General features: G+C 43.0%; 3 protein-coding genes across 7 annotated transcripts; 1 reads left to right on the top strand and 2 right to left on the bottom strand.

The window, feature by feature from the left end:
* Nucleotides 1-471: 471 nt before the first annotated feature.
* Nucleotides 472-10062, bottom strand: nr2c2 (nuclear receptor subfamily 2, group C, member 2). 4 transcript variants are annotated; one of them, XM_031845636.1, is made up of 15 exons: nt 9888-10062; nt 8555-8639; nt 8207-8302; nt 7838-8038; nt 7635-7740; nt 7282-7494; nt 6946-7102; nt 6737-6827; nt 5876-6021; nt 5429-5606; nt 4893-5014; nt 4659-4798; nt 3867-4004; nt 3625-3730; nt 472-2737 (listed from the first exon to the last, which is right to left on the bottom strand). In XM_031845636.1, the coding sequence occupies exons 2-15, from the start codon at nt 8612-8614 to the stop codon at nt 2563-2565; spliced, it is 1929 nt and encodes a 642-aa protein (XP_031701496.1). In that variant the 5' UTR covers nt 8615-8639; nt 9888-10062; the 3' UTR covers nt 472-2562. The 4 variants fall into 4 exon arrangements, with proteins under 4 accessions (XP_031701496.1, XP_031701495.1, XP_031701497.1 ...); XM_031845635.1 differs by having other exon boundaries at nt 8555-10062; XM_031845637.1 differs by having other exon boundaries at nt 7315-7494; nt 8555-10062.
* Nucleotides 10063-11771: 1709 nt separating this feature from the next.
* Nucleotides 11772-14410, top strand: b3galt4 (UDP-Gal:betaGlcNAc beta 1,3-galactosyltransferase, polypeptide 4). Its single transcript, XM_031845767.1, has one exon. It carries the CDS (start codon nt 12390-12392, stop codon nt 13503-13505), a length of 1116 nt encoding a protein of 371 aa, XP_031701627.1. The 5' UTR covers nt 11772-12389; the 3' UTR covers nt 13506-14410.
* Nucleotides 14411-15498: 1088 nt separating this feature from the next.
* Nucleotides 15499-22402, bottom strand: wdr46 (WD repeat domain 46). Of its 2 annotated transcripts, none has more exons than XM_031845765.1 (14): nt 22348-22402; nt 21895-22068; nt 21122-21202; nt 20921-21033; nt 20709-20796; nt 20523-20584; nt 20004-20108; nt 19756-19906; nt 18708-18943; nt 18022-18175; nt 16880-17027; nt 16555-16745; nt 16164-16277; nt 15499-16062 (listed from the first exon to the last, which is right to left on the bottom strand). In XM_031845765.1, exons 1-14 carry the CDS (start codon nt 22399-22401, stop codon nt 15943-15945), a joined length of 1791 nt encoding a protein of 596 aa, XP_031701625.1. In that variant the 5' UTR covers nt 22402; the 3' UTR covers nt 15499-15942. The 2 variants fall into 2 exon arrangements, with proteins under 2 accessions (XP_031701625.1, XP_031701626.1); XM_031845766.1 differs by having other exon boundaries at nt 21928-22068.
* Nucleotides 22403-22739: the final 337 nt, after the last annotated feature.

Below are 22739 nucleotides of genomic sequence, written 5' to 3'. Positions count from 1 at the left end.
TCATAATCCAGTTGTATAATTTACATTAAAAATTCTGGATAATTCACTTTTTAAATTAAAGTTTTTTAGTATTACCCCAATTTCTCAAATCACATTTTCCTCAGGGGGTCTTTACAGTCTGTACAACATACGACGTCCTCTGTCCTTATGATGTCCATACTGAATACTCTCACTTTGTGTACTTTTTGATGCCAACAGTTTTATACTTTTACTAGGACTTATGCTAGTAAGTCTACACTGGTTGAAATGAGTTGAAGTTTTGAGTAGTTCAGAGAGCAGTAGTACATGTTGTCAGCGAGTCCTTTGAGAGAATGAGAGGTTTATAGTTTCTATATTACAAAAGCTACATTTCTTTGTGGTGTGATGTTGTCTATGTTGTTACCAAAGCTGTATCTAAGAGTGAGGATTGTGATTCATAGTTTCCTTTTAGCTTTAACATACAGGTATTAAACAAGAGACTCAGTCGTGTCATGTTTCATACTTAATTGTTTATTTCTTGAATAGCGTGCGGCCTCGGAGAAGCCAGCCTCAGAGACTGGAATGCTGATACAGGAGCTCCGTCGTTATTACATCTGTTTTATATCTTCATCGGTGTGAGGTAGAAATGTGGGGTTGTGACAAACTTCAGCAAAACATGGATGTTGTTTCTCAATCTCAACGTTTAAAGAAATTACATTGTACATGAGCAAAAAAAACCAAAGTATATTTACATAGTATAAAATTTAAACCATAGGATACTCCACCGAGCTGACGTTTTCTCATCTAATATCCTCTAATGTGTTAGCTGCTCATGGTTAATATTTTAAAGCCACAACATTTAAATTAACATTTTGTCATACAGCATTTAATAAAATGCACTTAAGCAACTTCTTCATGCACTGCAATGCACTATAAAATTGATAACAATGCTCCTTATTAGGGCAGACGGCGACAAGATTATAAAACCCGGCTTAGAAACATCATGCACTCATTTTAATGAAACTACATGTACAAAGGTCATCTCACAACAGCGCCGTTACAAACAGTCTGTGTGGGTTTTAAACCCCAAATATTACAAGAGACATATATATTTCACGAGACTTAATCCTTCTTTACATTCCCGTTATCATTCACGATGCTGCGGGTATTCTGAAGCATTAATCGGGTGAGTCGAGACATCGACGCTTCCCAGAAAATCTTCTTTGTTTTGTTTTAAAATCGGGGAAACCTGCCCAAAAGTACTTTAAGTACACTTAGTATGCAACGAGCTAATTTGTTCACAACAAATCAAACATTTTAGAAACCATACAAAACACAAAGTCTTAGTCAGCATGAACACAGCGGAACAGAAGCTGATTGATGTGCAGTTAGCGGAGTACAAATGCAAACACAAAGTACAAAAACAGTAGCGTGGCTACACATACGCAACATTTATGAACCAAAATCTTTAAGATAATCTAGTTCCTTTAAAAGAAATAAATGCCATCGATAAATACACGTATATAAAATGCAGATTGAAACTGGCGGGACAGAAGGAAAACACATAGAACTGATTGTCGTAAAGGGGAAAGTGATGAGGCGATTGCAACGGTTATATTAGCAACATATCCGTGATAATGTCAAGATGTACCTAAACATGGAAACACTCCCAAAGTTTAAATCTCAGAGATGTCATCATGCGGCTGACGTGCAACTGGATGAAATGGGATGTCGGTCGTGTCGTAATGCACTGTGTGGTCGATAAATGCCATGAGAGCAGATTCCGGATCAATTCATTGAGGTTTGAGATTGTGTTTGTACCTGATTGGAGTTCTCATTCCAACTATTATTTAAACGTATTTAAAGTCAAGAGCTGTACATTAATGTCTCAACGCCTCTGAAGAAGTGGTGTCGGCCTCAGAATTGGAAAAAAAGAGAAAATGATTTTGATGTTTCGATGAACATACTGTACTTTGTAAAAGCCTGAATTCTCAATTTTTAACAGCACGGCCACTAAAATACCTGTTTTATTTTACGCGCCAATATTACCAAATACAAACATAAACTAATAATTTACAGATTTAAAGTACACTTGAAAAGTAAGTACTTTAATTTTGAGACTTTAAAAAGGTGAACTTTCACTTCCACGTGTTAGATTTCTGTTTGAACTTGTTGATACGGCTCATCGGGTATCTGCAAGCTGAAGCTAAACTATGTATGTGATCAACATGAGCGCGTGGGAAGGCTTAGAAAAGACTACAACCATGTGAAAGGCTGATCAGCCTGAAGTGCCATTAAAGACATTAAAGGAGACGAGCACAGCTGCAGAGGATTCCTTCTCTGTTCAGCTCAGAGCGACTGAGTTCAGAGCCACAAGTTCAAGAGCACCACACTGCGTCCGCTCCAGAACACATTCCAACCGTCAGCCTGGCTTTTCGATCCTGGATTATCTTAATCTACCAAGGAGTCCTGAAGGACTTCACACCGTGCATCGTTTAAAAAAAAAAACAAGGGGCCTCTGCAGGGTTTCGGACCGGTGTTCAACGGTGAACCCCGAGACGAAGAAGAAGAGTACCTGAAGTGAACCCTGGGGTGAGGGGGGGGTCATTCTGCAGGGTCACAGTCCTGGCTGTTGTACTCAGCCGTCTCCATCTTGAGGATGTAAGGAATGATGCTGTCAATAGAGACGTTACCTATCAGGCCGGTGAAGAAGAGCTCCTCCGTGATGCCCGAGTTCATGAGGCGCAGGGCCGGGAGACGAGTCAGGATACGGGTCAACCTGGAGACACGAGCACACCTCGAGTCAGGCAAAGACAGACTGATATCTCATCTTTTGAAAATAAGGTTTTCTTGTAAGCGCAGGATTCTCACTCTCTTCCAGAGATTGTTTTCCATATTCAGTGATCTAGCTAGTAGGACAGGGGATAGGAGGACAGGAGGGTGGAGGACTAGAGGTCAGGAGGACTAGAGGTCAGGAGGACTAGAGTGACACCGAGTGATGTCTGTGTTTTTCTTTCTTTACAAACTTCACTCAGGATTGTTATTTATTTTTCCTTCTTGAGATTTGTTTCAGTGAGATATTAATGACTTTATATCGTGACTTTGTCAATGCTGTTCTAGACAAAATATTTAGTTAATATCTACATTATAAATAAATTGTTCTCCTGTTTTTAAAAAGATACATATGTGTTAAATCATGAAAAAGAACCGAGTAAAATCCTAAACATTACTGTTGTTGCTCTAGAAACATTTAGTAATATTTTAAATATAAATGAATTCTAATCTGTTCTTAAAGATAAAGACCTGAACTGACATCGATATCATCCCTTCTGACGTGCTTAGAAATGAAATGGATCAGAAGAATAATGCAAACACACCCGCAGATTTTCAGCACTTCACTTTATCTTGAAACTACTTCTACAAAAGTTTAAACATGTCATATAGGGACTACCACAGTAATAAAGTACAGCTAGTATTCAGTAACGGGTAGTTTATTGGTCCTCACAGCAATTTAAACAAATATGTGGATACATTTTTACCAACTCATAATATCTAATAATCTTTATTATTGTGAAGATTAAACTACATATATGGTGAAACCTCTTTAACTACCATCAGTACGGTGGGAGGTTGAGCTGACTGGTTGGACTGGAGGTGTGAGTGTACCTGTAGGTGTCGTCTGGGTACGTTTTCTGCACGTAGTCCTGCAGCTCCATCAAGGCTTTCTCCTGGAACTTCTCAATCTGCCCGCTGCTGTCCACACCGGGATGATCTGTCAAACACACAAACACACACACACACACACACACACACACACACACACACACACACACAGGTCATTCATTCAAATCACTTTCAATTATTTTTGTTTGACCAATAAAAAGCTTGAGTGTGTATTATTAACTCACCCGGGCTGAACAACACTATTGCTTTCAGGTAGGCATATTCGTAGCTGTCAGTCTCCAACCTCGTCATGCTGTTACAGAACTCCTGGAACTTCCAAATGTGCTCCATCACCTGCTTCACCCTCTCCCCCGAAAGCTTGTCTGAGAGAGAAGAAAATGTTTGAGGTACTAAGATTCATAATTTACTCAAAGCTCTATCTAACCAGGAAAGTCTCTTCAACAAACTAGAATCACCGCCTCGAGGTTGTATGCCTCCTCAAAGTTGCAGTATGTCATAACTTCATCATTTTATCCTATTAGACCACAGACTGTATGTAAGAAGTGGACGTAGTCATCATGACGTCACCTATTGGTTTGTGGTCTGACGTTTTGAAGCCTCGAGTTCGGCATTTTGGCCGTCGCCATCTTGGCTTTTTATAACCAGTGAACAGAAGTTATATTTGGAAAACGGAGGAGTGACGTAGAGATGTCGTATACGCCTCTGGGAGAGGCAGCGACCTGTCAATCACAGTAAGCCCGCCCTGAAGCGTACCCTGTATTGAAGAAGACTTGAAACTAGAGATTGAGACCATAAACTCATGTTTACAATGTTTACTGAGGTAATAAATCAAGAGAGAAGTTGAGTCATTTTCTCATATCAGGAGTCGCCCCCTGCTGGCCAATAGAGAGAATGCAAGTTTAAGACACTGCCACAGCAAAAAAAAAAAAAAGAAAATCACATTTCTTTACTCCCGTTTCCAATGTGTGTGTGTGTGTGTCCTACTGAGAAATGATGGCGAGGTCTGAGGTCCATACCGTCCTGGATGCTGCTCTGGAGGTGGTTGATGATGGCAGCGAGGATGGTCGACAGGTTCATATCGTGAGCGCACTGAGCGAGACCCAGAGTGAACAGCTCATTCCAGCAGGCTCGCACCAAGCTGGTGTTTGCCTCCTGACTGAGAGCGACAAAGGTGGGACAAAAATAGAAAAGTGTGAGCACGTATAGACAGACAGCGGCAGTACGTCTCCCTGTGTCCAACGCATTCTTACCCAAGAGCTGAGAAGGCAGGGATGGACCTCGCCCAGTGCATGGAGAGGAAGAGAAGTCTGGATGCTGACTCACAGATGTAGTGTACGTTCAGATACTCGGGCATGGGGCTGGGCATGGTCAGCTGGACGAAGAGGAAAAGACCAAAGAGAACATATGAGAGAAAATGATGCGAGTCGGGAGGAGAGCTGAAGCCTATTTTCCATCGAGAAGCTTTTAGTGTCGTTCTTTGCTCTTCTTTAAATAAAGAAATATCCTCTAGTTCAGATATTATTGATGCTATTGCAGCATCTACGCTAACCTCTTTGGGAGCCGCCATTGTTGTTTTGATTGTCACAGGATGCTGATTGGTCCGCTCACTTGGAATTTCGTGTGATAATGTGATCTTGTGTGATCTCGTGACATCGTGAGAGCCCAGCTGCCGTGCAAGCTGAGCCCTTTACCTCTCTTGTGGACAACTCAGTCAACTCATTAACAATAAATCTCAAGTGTGTGTGTGTGTTATTTAACAACAGTCGTATGAGTTGACTCCACCCACCTTAAAGCCGACATGGCTGTCTGTGAGCAGCGGTCCTTCCACCTCAATGATGGGTGTCTCCTGGTCTCGACCAATCAGCTGGATGGTTGTTCCACTGACACACTGCGGCTTATCGGCCAGACTCTGTCCAACACCTACGTCAGGCGGGTTGAAGACTTTGGCCAGGGTGTCAAAGGCACTGTGACACACACACACACACACACACACACCTTTAAATGATAGAAAACTCTCTGCAACATAAATACAAATGTGTCAAATGTGTCATACAAATAATGTTGTTATGCCTCTGTAGCGACAAACATGCTCAATTTTAAATAATCTGCTCCTAAAGAGGCCCCTAGCTTGACACAAGGTGCCAAGAGCGACCAAGAAAAGATGAGAATTCATTGAGCGTTGAAGATATTTCACACAACGACCTCCTCTCCTCGTTGTGCACCGCTCACTGACCGTGTTATCTCGCTGGCGGACTGCTCCTCATGCTGGCTGTCTGAGGTATCACCGTTGTTTAGATTCTCTCTCAGTGAGTCGCTCAGGTTGGCAAGTGATGTCACGACATTGGCAAGTGTCCCCAAGTCCCCCTGGCCAGGGTCCATCTGAAGACAATCAAATACGTCAGCTGAACCGGCAAACACTACAGACACAAAATAGGTGATCCTAAACTGGGGCAAATCATAATAATGTGTTGCCTGCTATCACATGGGATGAACAGATGCTTCTTAAAACGTATTAAAAGTGCAAACACTGTACAGATTAAGCCAGATTTTAGGCTGGAATCTGTCGTCTGTGTTGCAGTTTGAGCAGTTCCACGGTCCTGATTCCCTCATGGATGCTGTCTAAAGATCCATTATAAACTTTAGGGAGTTTATTCTATTATCATTGGAGTTTTACATGTTGTGGCTTAATCTGTAGTGATGATTCGGGACTGCTGTGACATAAACCTGAGCTTCACTGTGGAGCAGACATCTTCCAGCCATCTGCAGCTCCTCTCTTCATACTTTCTGTTCATAGTAGAATTGCAAGCAATGCTGCCTTTCTCTAGAGGCTCCGTGCTGACATAGAGTGTAAACATAAAAGTTGCATGTTCTGGCAGAAAGAGATTAAAATGTGTACTGTGAGTTAATACACAGTACGTGATGAATAAAAACAGGTTTACAGATTTTTAAGCTAAAACCCTTTTATTTTGTTGACCCCATAATACTAGAAAGCACCAAATAAAAACAGCCTCACAATGCAACACGCCCTTCTGAGAACAGCAGCAGAACACACAGGCAGATGTTATATTTACTGTAGCTGCAATAACAGCTGTACCTTTGAGTCAGTGGCCAGCAGCAAAGTTCCATCACTCTGGATGACCGGCTGCTGGATATTAACCAGCATGCCCTGGTCCAGCAGGCTGGACCTGCACACCAGACACAGAGCATCATCAAAAACCAGTTCACACAACAACAACAACATCATCAGCTGAGAGACAGAACAACAGATCCTGAGGTTCGTCTGCAGGTCTGAGTCCCACTGACCTGGACCCGTCTGTCTCTGTGTCGGAGATAAAAGTTGGCGTTGCGATGAGCGGACTGTTCAGGTCCTTGCGAATGTAGATCTTTTGGGTGGAGGCAGCACAGTTGGCATGCCTCTCTCTGGGCACTACGTCGATGGGCTTTCTCTCACTCTGGACAGCTGAGAAGAAACAAAGAGAAACCGTTATGACGACTGTTACTGTCTGTGGCAGGCGAGAAAAACGACCCCAGAGCACTTTGTCAATGAAAAATAATCAAGACTACCTTTTAAGGTTGTTTTTTTGGAGGGGAACTGAATGTTTCTTTACTTTTCAAAACCTGCAGATAACTTAAAAATACCTGTTTTCTTTCTGGATTTGGACTCAAACTCACAGTCAGTCTTCATCCCCATGTTAAGGCATTTCTTCAACCGACAGAACTGGCAGCGGTTGCGGTGGTGTTTGTTGATGACGCAGTCCTGTTTACTGCGGCAGCTGTACGTCAGGTGCTTCCTCACGCTCCGCTTGAAGAAGCCTTTACATCCCTCACAGCTCACCGCTCCGTAGTGACGCCCTGAACACAGAGAGAAAAACTAGTCAAGACGGTGTGAGTCACTGTGTGTGGGTGAAACAAAACACATCCGGATACATGAGCCAAAAATGAAACACCCAGATCCTCACATCAACAGGCGATGCAACTGTAAGCTGTGGTACCTGAGGCCTTGTCCCCACACACCAGACAGTACTCCACCGGCTGCGGTCGGCTCAGGTCCCCTGACTGCCCCAACAACCGTTCCATTGACACTGGATCTGTGACGATCTGAGAAGCAAAAAGTCAAACACAAATATCAAGACCACGATATTGCCAATAGCATCCTGGGTATGAACCGGGGGGTGATGTTATGGGGCGTCTGTACCTGTATCCTTCCTGGCATCAGGCTGTCTGCAGCAGTGAAGATGAGCTGCTTGGTGTTGTGGCTGTCCGGGGAGGCCAGGATGACCTTGCCGGCCCCCGAGCCGTCAGTCGTAGTCAGAATGAACTGCTGCTTGGGGGCGCTGGACGGCTTCATCGCCGTCACTATCTGGATCTTCTGACCTGTCTGCTGGTCAGTTACAATCTGAGGATTGATGGAGACGGAAAGAGAGAGGGAGAGGTGGAAATCAACAGGCACCAACATGGGGGTCGAAGTAAAAAAGAGAAGAGAGTGACATTGACGGTGGAAGAGATTCGTCACGCGTTGTAACATCAACTTGCTCGTCAGTGTCACGTTCTCTGGAGCTGTTACCTGTATTCGCTGTGGTGTTGCAGCAGGCTCAGTGGAGACGACCTGAAAGCGCTGTGGAGACTCGCTCATCATGGAGTCTGAAGGAGAGGACGACACCTACAGTTTGAAACACATTTTAACAAGCTTAAACACATACAACTTATGATTAATAAGTCTGCGACGCACATATATTTTACTTGAGTTTGTGTAAGGCATAAACATTTGTCTAACTGTCTGGAGAACTTGTCTATAGAAGGTTTGTCTCTATCCACGGACAAGAAAAGCAGCAACCCAGTATTGTACACTTCATGTGGGTTACATGGGACAACTCAGACATATGTCATGAACGTCCTCCTCTGCACTGCTCACCTCGGCCTCGTGCTCAGAGTCCACTTTCTGCTGAGAGAGCAGATTGAGGTTGGTCGTCATGATGATGTAAGGTCATTAGTGAGGTCTGTTTGGAAAGATGCCACAGATAATCAACCACAAAAGGTGCAAACTGTCACAGAGGAGCATGGCCGACGCTGCGAAGGCTTTAGAAATACGGACGCATTATGATGTTGATTGAAATACAAAGTTTTGTATGTGACGAATCTTCTCCATGATGTTTAGACGGGACGTTCTGTCTGATTTATGTGAATTTATGTGCTGTAGTACAGACATTTGTTGTTGGGATTACAGTTTTTCTCCATTGCTTTGACACACTGTTAAAAACACACAAAAAAAACGTCACTCAAAACCGGTAAATAGGTAAATATTTTATCTGTTAAATCCAGCCTCCGCATGACTGCAGGGATGTCACCTGAAGTGGAGTCTATGACCTCTTAAATCTGAACCAGACCTGAGATTTGAGAGAGCGTGGAGAGCTGTCTTTGTTGGTTTGTAATTCTAATAAAAGGAACACATTTTGACAGCATAAGTGAGTAAACTGATTGATGTGCCTGCAGCAGCAGCTCCATATGCTCAGACCAAAGGGGCGGAGCCTGCTGCAGCTCCACACGCTCAGACCAAAGGGGCGGAGCCTGCTGCCTCGTATTCTTCACCGGTTGGTCTAACAGAGTGCCCATCAACTCCTCCTTCCACCAACGCGTCACAACCCCGAACAAAATGGACAATCTGGCTGACAGCCAATAATAACAATGGAGAGACAAATCTTATGATAAATATATTGGGGGAGCAATTTTCTTTTTCCAGGTGGCAGAGCCAAGACGACTGTCGACATCCTGGTGGTAAATGTAAAAAAATGCAGCGTTGTTGAATAAAGTAATAGTGATTTCAACACACGTCCCCGAGAAGGCAAAGGTAAAAGGGTCGAGTTCATCTGTAGCTTTCCTGTGTTCGCTAGCCGTTTAAGCTAACTAGCTACTTTAACACAAGCAAACTGCAATCAACGGCTGCAGCACGATAACGACTGCACCCGTCTCTCCCAACGTCTGCAGCACGAGCCGACTGCACACGTCTCTCTCAAGTCGACAGTAGTGTCACAAACTCATCATTAGTAACAGTCTGTTAAGGCACATCAGCGTTAATCGTTTCACGGTCCTTGCCCGGATACCGAGCTGCCGGAGTCAGGCAGGAAGAGAGCTCCGCATCGGCTAGCTAACAAGCTAACAAGCTAGCAGGAAGAATTAGCTTCGATCTTTTATCATCCGGTATCTCAAGAGAGCTTTCTACGGTTTTCAATCCGTGGACTGAGACTTACCTCCGGGACACGGCGGACACAGATTTATAAATATTATAAAATATTTGTTTTGGTTTTCTTCTGTTAAAGGTCATAGTTCGTGACCCCCGCACCGCCAGCGCGTTGATGATGGTTGAGTTTTTTTTTTTGTTTTTTTTTTTCTCCTTCCTCTCTCTCGCATCCCCGCGCGCCTCCAACAATCCCCCCCACCCGCCCTTGGCGCGAGCCAGACTGGACTGACGTCATCGTGTCTGACTGTCTATCGACTTTGTTGTCAGTTTATGAAATTAACATAAAAAAAAAAAGCATAGCATACTTAAAGACGTGTATTTATGATTCAATGAAAATACAAAACAGACACATTTATCCTGATAAGATCTTACTCGAAAGATGTATAAAATATACCTTTTTATTCACATTGGACTCATTTAGAAGTCTATTTTTGTTTAATTCTATAAGGATTTTAATTGGCAGTTAAGACCACATGCCAAATTCCTTGTATGTTCAACATACATGGCAATAAACGATTCTGATTCTGATGCAATTTAAATTGTTTATTATGTTGTCATGTCTTCAAGTTTCACTTTTTTAGGTTATTTTGATGTATTATATACTGTGTATTTCTATAACAAAGATTCTAAAAATGATGTCAAGTTCCATAATTACCAGATGTTTGCTACAGGTTTGTAATCACAGTGATTCAATCCAAGCAATTTACAGTACAATAAAAGCACAGACCCTCACCTTTATTCATACTAATTTAAGACAATTTACAATTAATTTACAAGACATTTGCCCGGTTATGCTACAACATACACATATATACATACATTTCTCTGTCATGGTTGTGCCATGCAGTTTTCCAAGAGATAGATCTATAAGTGTAAGCGTAATATATATATACTGTATATATATATATATATATAAAATAAACAATATGTTTATGCCAGTAGGAAAAAGAAGGCACATTATTACTTGTATTCATGCATTTAAATGTTAAGAAAACACAAATGCAATCTGGTTCCAAAAATCAGTGTGTTAATAGTGTTTTATTTTTATTTTTTTTAATAGTGACGGTAAAAGAGTAGTTTTTTTGTGTGTGGAAAAACACATCAGACACAGATCATTGCACAAATCAGAGTATCTTCGCCCTAAATTTACTGTCTGAAGTCTCCAACTTTATTCACATGTGTAAAAACAGCTTACCTATTTGCCTCAAGATCTTTTGTATTTAAACAAATTGGGATAACGTGGTTGTGTTAACACTGATCAACATCTAAATAACATATTCAATAAACAGATTAGTCACTTTTCTACGTTTATTTCCAGTGGTGCATTGAGTTAGATCTCTGCAGTAGAGAATCACTTCCTATGTGCCTGCATTTACATAAACAAATCTAATATTTTATGGAAATATTAGGACTTTTGTGGTCCAACCTCAGCAAAAAAAACATAAAGTACCTCTGAATGACCACTAGATGTCGCCCTGCACCACTAGGTGTGGCTGTGCAGGAGAACAATCGGCGCACAGCAGAGATTCATATTCAAATAACCGTGGTGAACAATAATCCCAACACTTACTAAAATAAAAAACACTTGGGTTGGTCATGTTTCCCCTCATTTGATTTAAGGTTTGTACATTGATTGCATTATTGGCTGCAGTTCATCGATCATCTAGATCCCTGTATAGAATAGATGCGTCGCCATTATTTGCCCATATTGCAGCTCTAAAATCATATAATAATATAGTATAATAATAAGGTATAATAAGGTTTCACATCTATAAATTACTTTTATCTCCGCAGTCCAAATAGCCTTACTAGATTAGAGTGGGATTTGTTATAATATTTAATGCAGCCAAACAGTGAAATCTATCTACATATTAGTAAATGCGGGGCATGCAAACATAAAAGCCCTCTGTAATAGGTCAACATTAGTCCACAAGGAAAGACAATAGTGCTTTGGATGTCCTGGTCGACATGGGGATAATTTGCCTATGTGAGCTATATGTGATCCTCAGCTTGATGACAGGAAACCCGCTGATCAGAGAGCGTCGGAACGCGGTTTACAAGTTCAGAATCTATAGGCTACTTCCGATCGTTTGTCACATTTTATTGTTTCTGACGCAATCGACCTTTGAGTATATATCTCCAACATTACATTGTAAAGAATCAGGGCAGATGTAGCCCCGGGGCTGCTGCCGAATCGACCGTTTTATTTGCGCAGCTGCATGTCCCGCTTTTAGGAAAACCGGACTGGGCTGCAGCATCAACACAAGAATACCAGCTCCTTTCACTGCATCCTCACCCGAGGCCGATAGCTCTGCTCCAGCTGCTGCGCGTTACCTGCAGGTCTGAGCAAGCAGCGTTAAAGGAGATCAAGAGCAGAAGACGCGTATAATTATGGCGCATGGATTTTAACCGTGGAGACATTTAGGAGGACCGGTGAGACAAGGGCGAGTTGTAGCCGACAGCAGCAGCTGCGGCGGTCTTCGGAGCTGCGCAGCGGTAGTGGAGGTAGGTCATGGTCGGACGGGGACTACGGGCATGTAAGCCCCGGTTTGGGAAGCGAGGGAGCAGGCTCGGTGTTCTGCCTTATCTGTGCGCGGCGGTGGCGAGCGCGGCCCTGTTGGCTCTGCTCTTCGTGGACTTCATCGAGTCCTGGGCCACCTCCATCGGCATGAACACGGCGGTGGAACCGCACGCGGGCATCATCCCCCCGCAGAGCGTCCCCCCCACCCGTCCCGAGGAGTTCCTGCTCATGCCCAGCCCGCTCGTCTGCCAGCGTGCTAAGCCTTACCTCATCACCATGGTTACCTCGGCGCCTGCCAACCAGCGGGCGCGCCAGGCTATCAGGGACACCTGGGGGGGGGAGGTGGAGGTGAGGGGCCTGCGGGTCATGACCCTCTTCATGGTGGGCGTGGCATCTGACCCTGGGCTGGCCAAGCTGATGATAGAGGAGGCCAGAGAGCGAGCAGATCTGATCCAGGGCCGTTTTCTGGACACCTACTCCAACCTCACCCTGAAGACCCTGTCCATGCTGGGCTGGGCCCGCCGGTTCTGCCCTCAGGCCCACTTCATGGCCAAGGTGGACGACGATGTCCTGTTCAACCCCAGCGCCCTCCTGCACTTCCTGAACAAGAGCCGAAACCCCTACGAACAGGGTGACCTGTACCTCGGCAGGGTGCACCTCCATGTGGCCCCGGAACGTGACCCGGAGAGCAAGCACTACCTCCCTTCAGGGGCCTACCCTCCTTCTGTCTTCCCAGACTACTGCAGCGGCACAGCCTATGTCCTGTCCCGCTCCGCACTGCTCAAGATTTCCCTGGCAGCCTCTGCGTCACCTTTATCCACACCTCTGCCCCCCGAGGACGTGTTTGTTGGCTTGTGTGCCCGGACGGCCGGAGTGCTGCCCTCGCACTGCCCGCTCTTCTCTGGCGGCCCAGGTGTGCCATACGGGCGCTGCTGCTATCAGGCCATGGTGTCCGTCCACCACGTCCCACCCAGGGAGATGCTGCACTACTGGGCCGACGTCCACACATCGCACCCTTGCTCCTGGCTGAGTCTACGCGCTTCTCTGGGGCTCTGCAAGGTCAGGGCGATGCTGGGGTCAGCTCTGGGCCTGGAGCAGGGCTTGTGAGGGGGGATGAGAGGTGGACTCACTGGGGCCGTGCCTTGCTTCAAATACTGTGAACAGCACAAGTGCTCTTTGGGCTGTAAAATGTCACTTTTCTTTTTTTTAGAGCATTATTTTTTTAAACACTTATGTAATTAATCAGCTTTTTTTCTTTTTGCAGAAAAGATGGCAGTATGAAGAATTGTCACAGTGGTCTTTAGACTGTTACAGCATCCTTCATTGTTACTGACACATGTTGTAGATGTAGAACAAACACCGGCATGCTGATCTTATAGCTACAGTGAGGAAATATAGCCACTTATGTGATGAACGCACATCGGAGCACCTACACACCAAGTCTGAGACTTCTAGGCTGCTGCCCTATCGACCATGCAGGTACTAAAAGTGTAGATGTTAGTCTATTAAGACGCCTAAATGCATGATGCTCTAAATAGTACAATAATTACGAAACCACAGGCTTGATATACCCGGTAGAATAACACATTATCTATTCGCTGAAACCTTTTAATGTTCAAACCAGAAAACTGAGGAATTTTCTGTATTGTGTTTTTTTTTTTAGTAATAATAATGACATGAGGATAAGAGCAACCCGCCATCAACTGTACAGTTTGGAGACTGAAGGCCGTTGTGGGAACAAGCAGGACTTTGCTCTTCTGCATTTAGAGGCTCGGTTATTCTGCTGCCTCACGTCAACTGGAAAATATAACTGATGTGATGCACAGCTAGAATTGTACTATTTATTTCCCTTTTTCTCTGTAATAGTGAGATTAAACAGTAAGTAGAGTGTGAACGACAGAGTGAGTATATGTTAAAATAATGCCTGTGCTCCACACACAATGTGCACAGAGGAAAAAGTCAGGAAAACCTATTTGAATCAACCGCTGTCACAAATAAACTGCTCTGTATTACATTTGCCTGATGTCCTCTTTTTGCATACATGAGCACAGGTCTGCTTTTCTCAACGTTTCACTAGGTGGGGCTTCATCATTTTGGTCAAAAACAGAAAAGAGGATGCGAGAGAAGTCATTGCCTCCTAACTGTAGTCCTCTTTTGCCCAAGTTCACCCCAAACATCATCTCTTACCTGTTCTATTTGTCAACATTGTTTCATCAGTTGCCTGGTTTTGGGGATCAGCCGTAGAGATGTCTGCCTTCTCTCTAATATAATGAAACTAGAAGGCAAGAACAATACATTTGTTAAACTCAACCGTAATGTCTCTTTATAGGGATCATGACCCACTTACTCAAGATAATCCAAAAACCTTGATGTGAGCAGTTTCATGTGGGAGCTATGGTGGAAAGAAAATGGTTCCTAAATGAAACCACTCAAATGTATTTGGTTTTTCTGCCGCTTTGAGCACAAGCAGAGTGCCATATTTCAGAGAGAAAGGGAGACAGATATCTCCAAAGCCAGGAAACTCACACGAAAACAATCTAGATTCAATTTCAGTTAAGAGAAAGTGTTTAAATTCCACGTCGTTTCCCAATTAAAAAATACTGCAACACTGTTCTCTTAAATGTTTGCGACTGTTTGGCAGTCAGCTCGTGATTAAGCTTCAAGTCTAAAGGAGCCTTTCAGTGATGAGATCTTATTAAAGAGGAATGAAGAGTGTCTCTCACTGTTCTTTTTAGCAGCTCCTACCAATTACAGCATCTGACTGGAAACCAGGTCAGAGATGGTATGAGGAACCATCAGAGGCAACCTTATTAAAATCAGGTTTTTCTTGGACAACATTGCAAACTTCTGTTACACAATGAAGATGCGGTTGCCACATCGCTTATAATTGCTGGAGCGGCACATTTTATACGGCTAAGAAATATGACTTTACCGGAAAGGAATTTTTACGGATTGTGCCTCCTAACGAATTTAGGAGGTATTAAAACAATCTGTGCAAAAATCATTTCTTAAACTCAGATTTGTTCCGAGTTACCCGGTGTTGACAATGTATGCATGAGCATATTTTACAGTCAGTTGTAATATTAAATAACACTCTGAATTCAGAGGCTTTGTTTATTATTAATAGAACATATGTATAGAAAACATTTGACACACGCTCAAGTCAGTCCGGCCACAGAAGCGCTCCATTTGACAAGTTCGAAAATTTGTGAAAAATGCGTTTTATCGGTTAAAAGGAAACAACTTCACACAAATTGTGGATGACGCCCACACGAGCCAGGGCACCTCACATTATCCACCCATGTAGACAGGAAGTGATTCAGGCTACAGGCATTCGACAGAATTGCTCTTTCAATGCACTCAACATTGATTACAGATGATCTGCCACCCATTACAATGAGTCTTCATTAGCACGCAACATTCAGAATATCTGCAAATTTTTTTATTTTTTTGTTCCCCCAGTGGAGGAATGTCTCCTTTATATGAAGTTCAAGGGTCACGCCCACAGAATGTCACGGTTTTGGGCTACACAAAGGGTCCTCTTCTATTTCTTGAATCTGTCCAGAGCAGATTTCTGGCTCGATAACACTGCCTTCTTCTCCTCCCTCTGCTTTCTCTCTTTTTCAATCTCCATTTTGTCCTCGGCAGTTTTCTGGATATCCTCCTGGTGGGTTAAATAAGTCAAGGGAGATGAGCCAAACACTGGCGATGTGGCAAGAAAGATCACAATTCATCACTTTTTATCTTGTATTCTGGATTACTTACCCTCAGATCCTCATGGGCCACTTTTCTCTTGCGCCTTTCAACATTGCCGGCCGAACTACGACCTTTTTTCTTATACCTGGGAATAAATTTCTCTTTGGCAAGTGGATCAAAGCCCTGGGAAGACAAAAAAAAATAAAAAAGAAGCTTTTAGAAAGGTGTGAACAGTAACACACATAGATATATATCTATAGATATATATCTATAGATATATATTGAAATTGAATATATTGAATATATGGATATAGATAGATATATATAGATAGATAGATAGATAGATATAGATAGATAGATAGATATATATAGATAGATAGATAGATATATATATGAGTCAGTATATCTAAATGTTTAGATCTGTTTCCTATAATAAAAATGGATGCTCCCAGACACTGACCAGAGCTTGGACCCTGTCTTGGTGCTTCATATCAAAGGTGGCGCGGTCGACCCTCCCCAGCTCGGTGGGGTCGAGGCTGATGAGCTCCGGCTGGATCTTCTCCAGCAGCGCTTTAACCTCCCACTCCTGTCTCTGCTTTGTGCTGCGGTACGGATTTGCATCCAGACCGTCGAAGTTGGGTTCTCCTGCCCCTGTGAACGTAAAGAGGCAGACGGAGATGGAAATAGTGCTAAATGCAAATTAGAGCAGACCAATGAAGGGCTTTCTGACAGCGGCGGTTGTGAGCTGAAGTGCAACCTCGTTATTCAGTCTACTTTTAAAATACCTGGTATGAGCATGCTGGTGAAACCGTCTCCGTGTCCCACCCCGAGGACGTCCTCAAAAGGACAGAAGTGCATCCCCCACACCGTTCTCTGAACTCGGTGAGCCATGTAGGGTTTAGTCACTGGGGTGCTCCACACGTCTCTGTACACCTGCAGGGAGACAGTTTTCCACAGAAGTCTTATTTATCGCCAGGTTAAAAAAAAGAAAAAAAGTGCAGTCATGGGTAATTCAAATCAACAATGTGCAAAACGCTTGTTTTATTTGGCCAGAAGAAGTCACTGCAGACGTTTTGAATCCTCGTACGAGGAAAAGCACAGGTTCCTTGAAAATGATCTCTCTTGTCATACACTAATATGTTCCTCTCTATGGAAAGTGTGAAAAGACACCCAGTCTATGGCGACAACTTCTCTGTGAAATCATTGCCAAAATGCTCAAAAGCTATGAGGAAAAAAAGAATGCAAACACGCCTGCAGATGGAGGTAAAACAAGCTAGCAGGCACGTTAACTTGAAGCAAACATGCTAACCGATTTAATATTACTCAAAACAACGTGTAAAGTCACCCCACCTACTTATTGCTAGCATGCTCCGTGACTTGGAGGCCTGTTCAGTGTTTCAACAACATAGCTGAGAGCAGTTTCTCTCATCTTCAATAACTGGTTTTCTAGGAATGTGAGGGGACCCGAGCAGATGTTCATTTCACCGGTTCTATTTCAGCTGTGACGAAACGAAACGCTGGGCGGGACAGAAAGTATTGTGGAAACACGCCCGTCATTGTCTTAAGAAGGAACTCTTGACAAAACAGCAGGTCAGCTGTGCAGTTTTCAATGTTAAATAAGATGAATGATGCAACAAAATTCATCTGTCTCAGATCAGAGTTTGTCTTACCAGATAGCCGTTTATTAGAAAACGTATGCGATTGTTACCAATACAATACTGTGTCTTTTGTTTTTCAATATTATATATTCAATGTGTCTCAGGTTACCACTTTCTCCACTAAACAAGGGTGTTTTTGCTGGCCGTGGTAAATATCCAGCTGTGTTCAATCATAGCAAGTTCTCCAAATGCCCCACATCCTGTGTGCCAGATGTTTTTTTTTTTTTTTAAATAAACCATGAATCATGCAGTGAGGAGGGCATAGTGACCTGAACAACGTCCCCCGTGGCCGCAGACAGCAGCCCCCTCTGGCTCAGCGACAAGCAGGATGCTCCGGCGGGGAGGAAGTAGGACTTGAGGACCTTGAAGGCTCGAACGTCGTACACTTTCAGCTTTTTATCCATACCAGATGTCACCATGTATCTGCCAAGAGGAGAACACAACAACAGATCGCTCTCTGGTGGACACTGAGGAAACTGCAGTTTATGAAAAAGTTAATCAGCCTGATAATAAAGCTCTTAACTGTTTATGGATTTCTTCTGACAAATTGTTAACTTTCAACCACTCACTATTGTTCCTGGGGGACACTTGCACTATGTATAATTCATAGACTATTACAATGGAACGCTGCATGAATACGAACATGTGATACACCGCATGTATCAATAGATTAGAGTCCGTTTGTCTTTGTAGTCATTTTCAAAAGGACGTACCTATTTGGGGATTTAATACAACGACTAATTACAATCTCAAAGACGTTTAAATGTGCTCCGATCAATCTGGCACTAATCCAAACTAGCTCAAATGACACAGATCGTATCTAATGGTTGGGTTGCATCCGTCTGTGGTATAATTTTCTTTTTCTCCATAATTACCCACTGCGTCCAGCCTCAAAAAGAGATCCAATATGCATGCTGTCTTACACAAGAAGAGTAAAAGGTTTAAGGTGACTCACGTGCCCGTCTTGTCCACAGCGACAGAGCGCACGCCGCCCTGGTGACACAGCATCTTGACGAGGGCTTCTTTCTGATTGGGCGACCAGAGAGTCACCGTGCCGTTGGAGTGGCCAAGGTGGATGATGGCGTTGTGAGGGTTCTGGCACATCACGTCAAGCCGGCCCCCCTTGGTGCAGATGGCTGCCACCTCCTTCCCCACGGACACGTCCAGGTACTGCAGGAAACCGGTAGCACTCTGAAGACAGAAGGTTAGTCAGAGCTGATTACTGTTGGTGAAGGGAAGTCTGCGGTAAAGCATCTGGAATACAACACTCTGGGTCAATGCGTTTGCTTTTACATTTATTGTTTGTATTTTTTTTAGGGGGGGGCACCAAAGATCCGAGGTTCAAAAATTTGATTTGCACATTTAAAACTAAAATATTAACAACACACTTTCTGTATAATTTACACAAAAGTCTGTGTACAGACTATTAAAAGAGATAGATGTTTTTTTGCACAGTTGCAGATAAAGATCAGGTTTACACTGATGTTATTAGTGTTTCACTATTTGAAGAATCAAATTCCAGTGGTGTATCAGACATTTCCAATAACTCCAGAGTGTTGCAAAGTCCATCACCATCACTATCTTTAAGTTTTATTCATTAAATAGTTTGTTTGAAAAGACCAACTCGATTGATACGCTAAATCAGTAAATCACACTGATTTTCTTCTGAGATTTGTATTTTTTTGTTTTATCTATGGTGTCCTTTATGAAGACGAAGACGTTCTAACTCCAGAACTCGCCTGAAAATCATTAAGTTTTCTTCAGTATGAAAGAAATTCAGTGATAGTTGTCAAACTTATAACAACAACCAAACATAAGCTTGGAACCCGTCTCGATTTCGTCTGAATCTTTTAACCAAAAGACAACCGCTATCAACTGAGCGTGCGATACGTCACACCAGGGGTTTGTGGCAAACTGTGACATTGTTATGCTGATAATACATTAATATTAAACATTCATGACATCATGTTCAAAACCTATGAGAACGGTTTTAATGGACACACCGCCGTTGCGAGCAGGAAGTGGTAGGGGAGAAACTGCATACGGAGGACGTCGTTGAATTTGCGGATGCAGTGAAGCTCGATTCCATGGGAGTCGTAGATGTGCAGCCACTTCTTCTGAGCCACCGCATACATGGCCTCACTGTGGAGCCACCTACGCACAGAAACACAGGAAATGATTTGGGATTATTTAGAGACAGGATTGCTGGTAGGTGAAGCGTGATTATAAAGCTGTGTGGTAGATGACTTACTTTACATCATTGACAGTCTCCATCACGTTTATCTCACACATCAGCTGTTTGGACTGCCAGTCGATACAAGCAACATGGCCTCTCCTCCCACCAAGCAGCAGCTGACTGAAGGGAAGAAAAACACACGATTCAAACATTTAAATCAATATTTCTATATGAAGAGGAAAGGACTCGCTTGTCGTGATAAAGTATGCCGCTTCCTTCAGCTCGAAGGAGCATATAAGTTTATATTATCTATAAAGCCCGATACCACAAATATCCCTCAAGGGGCTTTACAATGTGTACAGGATACGAAACCCTCCGTCCTTAGAGATTATTGTCCATTTGGATATGAAGGGTTTATAGGCTTCTTGCCCCAAGTGGCAAAAAAAGCTAAGTACATGTTTAAATATAGAAAAATCTGGAGAACATTGTATCCAATGTTGCGCTAACTGACTCATGTTATCAGCTATGGCAGCAAACCCTAAAACAAACACGTCACACATTGTTTTCTACGAGTACGGAGAGCGAGATACTGACCGTCCAGTCTTGCTGTAATCCGCTCGATATGGTCCAAACTGAGACAGTTTCAGATTAAAATACTGAGGGAGGGAGAGAAGAAATTAATTAATAAAAAGTTCAAAATATAGACTTTTTTTAAAACCAAGACCATCCAGCACTTATACGTCAGAAGGGACATATTTCTACATCGAGTTTGTGTCCCACCTTTGTCCCAGATGATATATCAACAGAATCTGCAATGTCCTCCTGTGAGATGGTACAAGTGTCCTCGTCTTCATCTCCTTCTAGAAACCTGAGATTAGAGGAAAACAACGTCACCACCAGCAACACCGTAAAGTTACATTTGTCATCATTTAATCTCTCTCACGTCATACACTGTGACATGAAGCAGCCAGACAACATTTAGAAGAAATTACCCAGCATCCTCTGGGAGTAGGAGGTCAAGACGAGCCGCTTGTTTCTGGGCCATTTCTGAAGTTTCTTCTGAGCGAGCGATCATGTCCTTCAGCTTGTAATTCCGGCGGCGAGGCTGTGACGAGAATAACAAAGGAATGCGATGCTGGCCAACTCCATCTAACTACTAGACTTAGTAAATAAGAGACAGCCGGGGGGGTTACCTTCTTAGTTTTTTCTTTCCTCTTGAACTTCTGCAACCTGTCTTCTGGAATAGGAGCAGCTCCAGGGAAAGGGTCTGGTTTCTGAGATCAGAAGAAATACACTGGATTTACTTTGTGAAACAATAAGATGAAGGGAAATGAATGTAGAAATTAGAGATACTGTATATTAATGTGATGGCAACATCTGAGGGTGAAAACAGATATTTTTGGGGCTCTGCGATATTGCAGTATAGATAAAATATCATCATCCTTTGGTCGCAACGCCTGCTTCAGTTAAAGGGACGCACAACTGTACATTCAGCACAGTACAGAGTCTCACTCGATGTTAACATATTGCCTCAATTAAGAGCTGGAACAGGATGAAACTGAATTTTGTATAACACTGTAAGCAGGCGTGGAATAAAATTGATTTTTACAAGCTTAAAGTTACTCAAGTACAACCAAAAGGGTACAAATATTTCATCAAACCGTGGATTTCATGAGTTGTTAAAAATACATCTACCAACATACAACCTATACCTTTATTAACCTGACACACAAACTAGGTGCGATATTGTGCATACACGTCCATATGCAACATAGACTGATCCTTACCGTACCAGCTAATATTAAATGACCCATACTGCTAACTTGTGTTTTGGTATTACGTGTAATTTGCACCTCATTGTTATTTCATGCATGCACTTTTTCTTGCTTTGTAATGTCCAGGATAAACAAAGTTTTATATATATATATATATATAAAAAGTGATATTATGTAGATATATTTCCAACCTCTCTTAATGACAGGCGCTTCCATTCTCTCACCCCTGATATGATGTCTTTTCCACCTGCTTGGTCTTCACTTTGTTTTCGTTTCGTTGCTCTCTGTGTCTGTTGCTCCTTCTGCTCTCCGTCTTTCCCCACTTTGTTTCCATCTTTCGGACCGTCCCAGTAACGAGCTGGAGGCTGTCGCAGAGGAGAAAACGGGCAGCAGGTTAACACAGCAGCAACTTTGACAACAAGACAGAGTGTCTCCATCTGTGCCCCAGGAACGGTGGGTTCAGCCTCGCCTCCTGACGGACCCCAGCACACACGCGCGCTGCTAGCGTTAGCTGCGTGATGCTAGCAAAGCTAACGCTTACGTCGTGTGCGTCAGTTAGAGAAGCACCGCGCTAGCCTCTCTATCTCTCTCAGCTAGTGACACAAAAAGTTAGAAACTCTGAATAATGATTTAATCGTGGTTACCTTCTTTTTCTCCACGTGTGTAACCCTCAACGCTTCGTCGCTGGGAGACGCCATCTTTGTTGTATACGTTTTTAACTTCCTGTGACGTCACTCCTGAATGCTTCACTTCTACTTCTTCTTTGAGGTTTATTGGCGGTTGGCAAACAATAAATTGGTACGTTACCGCCACCAGCTGGTATGGAGTGTGGATCAGGATGAATAGTACTTGTATAAAAATTTAAATTCAAAAATAAAAGAAAAAATAAACAAACACAAAACAACGGGCTCATATTTTAATATTAATGAATCTAAGATATTGAAATAGTACTTGATAACACTCACTTTTTGAGTTATTTTGCAGAATATCCACTATATCTAACCGTACCTCCATCTTACCGAGGTCTCCAATCAGC

This window comes from Anarrhichthys ocellatus, unplaced genomic scaffold (genome assembly GCF_004355925.1).
Source record: "Anarrhichthys ocellatus isolate YVR2014 unplaced genomic scaffold, GSC_Weel_1.0 scaffold5, whole genome shotgun sequence".
NCBI classification, from domain to species: Eukaryota; Metazoa; Chordata; class Actinopteri; order Perciformes; family Anarhichadidae; genus Anarrhichthys; species Anarrhichthys ocellatus.
Note: the sequence above shows the minus strand (reverse complement) of the source record. Positions and strands in the feature narration are given on the sequence as shown.

Coding starts and splice junctions, on each gene's coding strand:
- b3galt4 (XM_031845767.1), top strand. CDS start 12,390: ATGGTCGGACGGGGACTACGGGCATGTAAGCCCCGGTTTGGGAAGCGA.
- wdr46 (XM_031845765.1), bottom strand. CDS start 22,401: ATGGCGTCTCCCAGCGACGAAGCGTTGAGGGTTACACACGTGGAGAAA. Junction 20,109..20,522: donor GATTACAGCAAGACTGGACG/GTCAGTATCTCG, acceptor TCTTCCCTTCAG/TCAGCTGCTGCTTGGTGGGA. Junction 18,176..18,707: donor GCTGTGGACAAGACGGGCAC/GTGAGTCACCTT, acceptor TCCTCTTGGCAG/ATACATGGTGACATCTGGTA.
- nr2c2 (XM_031845635.1), bottom strand. CDS start 8,614: ATGACGACCAACCTCAATCTGCTCTCTCAGCAGAAAGTGGACTCTGAG. Junction 6,828..6,945: donor ACAGAGACAGACGGGTCCAG/GTCAGTGGGACT, acceptor TCTGGTGTGCAG/GTCCAGCCTGCTGGACCAGG. Junction 3,731..3,866: donor AATAGTGTTGTTCAGCCCGG/GTGAGTTAATAA, acceptor TGTGTTTGACAG/ATCATCCCGGTGTGGACAGC.